This window comes from Bison bison, unplaced genomic scaffold, assembly GCF_000754665.1.
Source record: "Bison bison bison isolate TAMUID 2011002044 unplaced genomic scaffold, Bison_UMD1.0 scf7180017864256, whole genome shotgun sequence".
Lineage (NCBI taxonomy): Eukaryota > Metazoa > Chordata > Mammalia > Artiodactyla > Bovidae > Bison > Bison bison.
Genome location: NW_011494828.1, coordinates 1173290 through 1179472, shown reverse-complemented (window position 1 = coordinate 1179472; position 6183 = coordinate 1173290). Strand labels below are relative to the sequence as shown.

Sequence of the window (6183 nt, the reverse complement as noted above, 5' to 3'; positions counted from 1 at the left end):
CTCTGGGGCTGGAGTGGCCGGCGGCGGTGGCGGCGAGGGGCTCCCCTTCCGCCGGGGCATCCGTCTGCTGGACAGCGGCTCCGTGGAGAATGTGCTGCAAGTCGGTAGGTGTTCGCTCGGCTTCTCTCGGGTCCCCGGCCTCCTCTTCCGCAGGTGCCTTCTCTTTGCACAAGCCCTGAGCTAGGACCCCGGCTTTTTGCCCAACTCCCGATCCTCTGCCGAAGGACAAACTAGTCACATAAAAAACTTTTCTCAACATTTCGTCAGGTCCACTGCTGCTCTTTCCTCCACTACCCCCATTTCTTTTTGTTTGAGAAGCGAATAGATCTCTTTTTTATTCTTCGTTCTACACCCCACGCCAAAGCAAAAAGGATGGGGAAGTATGGCTTTCTGGATGTAATCATTTCTGAAATGCGTTTTTCTAATTTAAGTTTAGAGAGGAGCGAACTGTTAGTGAATCTGGAGCAAGCGGTCTTACAGGGAACGTTTGAGGGACAGGCTGTCACAGGCAATCTAGTCTTTGCAGATTGAAGCTGGGTATAATTAACTTTAAAAATGGGAAAAATCTCAGCAAAATGCCGTGCATTTCAGACAGTTTTAATTATCTGCTTTAATGTTTTTTTCCCCTGGACCAGTGATACTTGGGGATCTAGGCTGTGGACTTAACAATACCCGAAGATGGAAATGTGACAGCTTCTTCTCCACACCCCCACCCAAGGAAAAAAAAAAGGCACAGTCTGGAGTGGGGGTGGGGTCTGTCTTCCTTGTCAGACTGGGGTAAATCAAAAGCTGGTCACGTTGGGTTTTTCAAATGCTTCTCATTTAACAAGTCTTCATATTTGCTTTTGTTTTATCTTTTTGTTTGTGGGGGAATGAAAGTGATTTCTTTTTCTTTTATTGCTCTAGAGCTTCTAGTCAGTTTGTTCATCTTATTAAATATACAAATTCAGTAGTCCTGATTTGTGGAATGGATAGGGAGAAAGGAGAAAAAATGACATTGTTTAACATTGACTTGCTTTGTGGGGAAATTTAAATACTGATTTTTTTTTCTATTTGGACTGTTATAGCACTTTGGAAGTACACATTATCCGTTTTATTGTACAGTATATGCTCATATTTACTGAAAAAATATTGATTTTTGAAAGGAGTTGGAGAGAGGCTGTTTTTAGAATTAAACAGACACAGGAACCCATATAAACAGGAACCCCAAACATCTAGCTCTCTTCTCCCCAGGTAAAACTGATGTATTTGAATTTTTTTTTTTCCATTTGAAGAGTAGCACATTGTGGTGTTTCATATAAAGCAACCTACTTTTGATTATTGAGAATCACTGAATCCTGTTTCTTTTTAAAGCAACGTATACCACAATTTGTTTTGCAAATGTGAAATGTAAATTTATCTAAATTTATCCTGTGTCAGAATACAGAAACGGTAGATTGAGAAAGTTTTGTTTATTTGAGGCTATTCCTTTGTGTGTTTCTGTACATATTTGTAATAATGAATTGAATAACAGGTAATTAAGGTGTGCAGCTTTAATTCTGAAAGCATGAAAATGAATATGGGCATTTCATTATTCATCTGTAGATCATATTCTTTTTATGAGTTTATATCAATTAATTTTTAAGTTTCTTGTTTAAATATATTGAATTGAAAAGTTTCAATTTAAGTAGTCATTTTATAGTAAGAGATACTGTATTTGAAATAATTTTCAAACTTTGAAGGGGCAGTTGAGAAAGAAGAGTTTTAAAGAAGTATATATTTTGAAAATGACTATAAAGTCAAGTTGTAAGTGAAATCAGATGTTGTGAATGATCCAGGTCATGTTTAAATCAGATTTTTTTCTTCTACAGTATGAGAGTTGGCATGCTTCTTAGGATGATGAGCTCTTGTCTGATAGTTTTAGGGACTGGATAAAGAATATATTTAAGCATATTTTCTGATTCTTACATTGGATTTCATAGATGAAGGGAGGATAATGAATTAATCATTTTTAAGTAATGCTATTTGAGAAACATGAGTTGTGTAATCTTTATTTTTCTGATTTTAATTTATGCTAGTGAAAGAGAAGAATATTCCATTCTTTATCATTCTGAGTTCTGTATCTTGGCATGAACCACCGTTAATTTTTTTGGCTGCATCATGCATCATCTTCCCGCACCAGATGATCAGACATGGCTACCCCATGTTGGGAGCACAGAGTTTTAACCACTGGACCACCAGGGAAGTCCCAAACCATCGTTTAGTATGTAAAATTAGAGAACCATTCCTCATCTCTTAAACCTAAAATGTGAGTATGTGACAATCTAGATGGTAGGTTTTATAAAAGTATTACCAAGAGATAAGCAAAAAAATGATTTGTATATAGCAAGACAGTAATCATGTTCTTCACTTTATAATTTCACTTCACATTCAATATAGGGGCTTCCCTGGTGGCTCAGTGTAAGGAATCTGCCTGCCAGTGCAGGAGACATGCGTTCAGTCCCTGATCCTGGAAGATCCCACATGCCTTGGAGCAACTAAGTGCATGTTCCATAACTACTGAGCCTGTGCTCTAGAGCCTGGGAGCCGCAGCTACCGAACCCATGTGTCCTAGAGCCTGTGCTCTGCAACAAGAGAAGCCATTGCATTGAGAAGTTCATGCTCCACAACTAGAGTAGCCCTTGCTCACCACAGCTGGAGAAGAGCCCGAGCAGCAACGAATATCCAGCACAGCCAAAAATAATAAATAAATAAAGTTACTTAAAAAAAAACCCTCAATATAATTACTCAGTGCTACTATTAAAAATTCTTATTTATTTCCTTACTATATCCAAGCCATAGTTAAAACCTCCGAATTGGAAAGTTACTGAAGGCTGATGCTTTAGGAAGTAAGGGAAATTAGGGTATTTCTTTTAAACATTCTTTTAAAGCAAAGATTCATAAAGGAATTTAAACAAGGTAAACATGAAGTATTTTAAATATTTTATTACTTAAATAAGTAAATTTAAAAATAAAGAAAAAAGCACAACATAAAAGAAAAAAATTGAAACAAAATAAATTAGACAACAAAGACTTTGTACAAAGAGTATTTATATTCAGTAACTTCTGATTACTTTCCACATGGAATCTGGTAATGGGACGTCATGGACTGGTTAAAACACAAATGCTCTGTAGAAAACATCCAATTTTGAATTAGAACTAAAAGTTTCCCAGCTTGATATAAAGAAATGGGAGGACTGTAGCTTGTTATGCTCAAAGGATACATTTCTTTTACAAGATAGTACTGAATCAGAGGTATTGCTCCTTTTAAAAGGGGAAAATTATAAATTAGTCTTTTCATGGACATCTGTAAGTTTGAAGCTCTGTGAATAGATCTTTCTGTTCTCTCGGTATTATGAAGGTAATAGAGTTCAGATGTTTTAAGCATCTGCATTTTAACCTGTCTAAGGAGCCCATGGAAATAGTTGTAGTATAAACCTTGGGAAAATACTTACTCAGGAATCTGCAGATGGTATAAGAATGGTACAACTATAATTTACTAATAATTTTAAGATGTTGACCCATCATCATATTTTAAATTAATGTCTCCGTGTCTGGTAGAACTTAAAGGAGGATTGTGTCTTCTCAGGGAGAACTAACTTAATTGATGGAAAAGAAGCATTGATAGTTTTTCTCTTGTATGCAGAAATATTATATTTATTTGAATATGTAGATTTTCAAAAATTGGATAAAGTCTTACAGGGGCCTTCAGTGTTGGTATATCTTAATTATACAAATGTTTATCCAGAAATTATCATATATTCTGACAGTTGAGCCCCATAGTTTTAGCCTATGCATTTTCTAATAAATGCATAATTTGTGTGTGGATAATCTTCAAGACTACAGTCACAATGCTAAGTACTATTTATGTGAAAGAAATGTAATTACAAAGTCAATAATAATAAAAAGATCCATTTCTGGAAGTTATTCATAGCTTACACATTAAGTAGTTAAGTTTATAATTATGAGTGTGTATATATTATCAATAAACATCTGTGTAATTTTTCTGTAGTATAGCTTTTGTAAAGTGCAGCAGTAATAAGTATTGCTGGTGTTGATTTCTATAGGTAATTTATTTTTAATCTATATTATTTAGAGGAACAAAAGATACCCTCACCTAAAAAGCTGTATAGCATTGTAAGTTAGAATAGATATAAAATCATAATAAAATTTCTATGTGGGGAAAAATGACTTAATTTATATGTGAGATATTCCAGCAGGGAAAGCAGCTGCATACCTTTAAGGGATAAGTGGTAACATTTTTTAGAGTAGAAACTTACCAGGTTTTAAAATCACATTGCTCTTTTTCTTTCTTAAGCAATGAATTTTCTCCTTCCTTTTCTACCACAGTACCTCACACACATATCTTAATATTCAAGTTATTGTTAATTTCCAAAAATATACAAACAGCTCCTGTAGTTTAATATGAAAAAAACAAACGGTCTAATTAAAAAAAATAGGCAGAAGACCTAAATAAACATTTTTCCAAAGAAGACATGAAGATGGCTAATAGCACATGAAAAGATGCTCAGTTCAGTTCAGTTCAGTCACTCAGTCGTGTCTGACTCTTGGCGACCCCATGAATCGCAGCACGCCAGGCCTCCCTGTCCATCACCAACTCCCGGAGTTCACTTAAACTCACATCCATCGAGTCGGTGATGCCATCCAGCCATCTCATCCTCTGTCGTCCCCTTTTCCTCCTGCCTCCAATCCCTCCCAGCTTTACTATCATGAAATATCACCTTACACCAGTCAGAATGGCCATCATCAAAAAATCTATAAAAAATAAGTGCTATAGAGGCTGTGAAGAGAAATGGACCCTCTTACTCTGTTCATGGAAATGTAAATTGGTTCAGCCTCTGTGGAGAAGAGTATGGACGTTCCTTAAAAAACTAAAAATAGATCTACCATATGATCCAGCAATCTTACTCCTGGGCATCGATGTTCATAGCAGCACTATTTACAATTGCCAAGACATGGAAGCAACCTAAATGCCTAGAGAAAGATGAATAGATTAAGAAGATGTGGTACATATATACAATGGAATATTACTCGGCCATGAAAAGTATGAAATAATATCATTTGCCACAACATGGATGGACCTAGAGATTATCACACTGAATGAAGTTAGTCAAAGACAGATATTGTATAACTTATATGTGGAATCTGAAAAGTGATACAAATGAATTTATTTACACTTGAAACTAACATAACATTGTAAATTACACTGCAATAAAAAAAGTCTGTTGAATAGTGAATGTTTAGAAATTTAAAACAGACTTAGTTAAGAGAGAGATGTGAATTTTTATAATGAGTGTGGTGCTAGAAGATAAAGGGAAAACTCCATACTTGTGGGTATAATAAAGCTGATAGCAGTAAGTGGTATGAGTGTTGCAACAGTGTGTATCTTTTATGTTGACTGCTTCCTGTGAAGAATGGTGATTTATCAGTTTTTTTCCAAAACTTTAGATGAATTCTTATTGAAGGTGACTTTCTCAATAATAGAGCTTTAAAGACAATGAATAAACTAAAGGTAGTAGACTTTTAAAGGTTATTTTTATTTTAGGAATTAAAAATGTATTACTGAAGTGTGAATACAAAGTCTAAATTTTGAAGTGAAAGGACTAGAAATTTACTTAAGCCTGTGTGAAACAGTTTCATTGCACTTGTTTCAATAACAGCTGTTAAAAATCAAGACATTAACAGTATCTTAGAGTTGATGGTTATATGAATATACATATATATCTATCTACCTATCTGTATACGTGTTAAAATGTATAGAACTATTCTCCCTGAGTACATCATGAGAAACGCTGGACTGGAAGAAACACAAGCTGGGATCAAGATTGCCGGGAGAAATATCAATACCCTCAGATATGCAGATGACACCACCCTTATGGCAGAAAGTGAAGAGGAACTCAAAAGCCTCTTGATGAAAGTGAAAGAGGAGAGTTGGCTTAAAGCTCAACATTCAGAAAACGAAGATCATGGCATCTGGTCCCACCACTTCATGGGAAATAGATGGGGAAACAGTGGAAACAGTGTCAGACTTTATTTTTCTGGGCTCCAAAATCACTATAGATGGTGACTGCAGCCATGAAATTAAAAGACACTTACTCCTTGGAAGGAAAGTTGTGACCAACCTAGATAGCATATTCAAAAGCA

General features: G+C 35.5%; 1 protein-coding gene across 1 annotated transcript in view; it reads left to right on the top strand.

Annotated features, from left to right (window-relative positions):
* Positions 1–10: 10 nt before the first annotated feature.
* ZSWIM5 (zinc finger, SWIM-type containing 5) overlaps positions 11–6183 on the top strand; it is a gene marked incomplete at its 5' end in the record, with an annotated part of 158640 nt that continues 152467 nt past the window's right edge. The window contains one exon of the mRNA XM_010847827.1: positions 11–104. Within this exon, the coding sequence (XP_010846129.1) occupies positions 11–104 (94 nt within the window). The remainder of the gene's footprint in view (positions 105–6183) is intronic.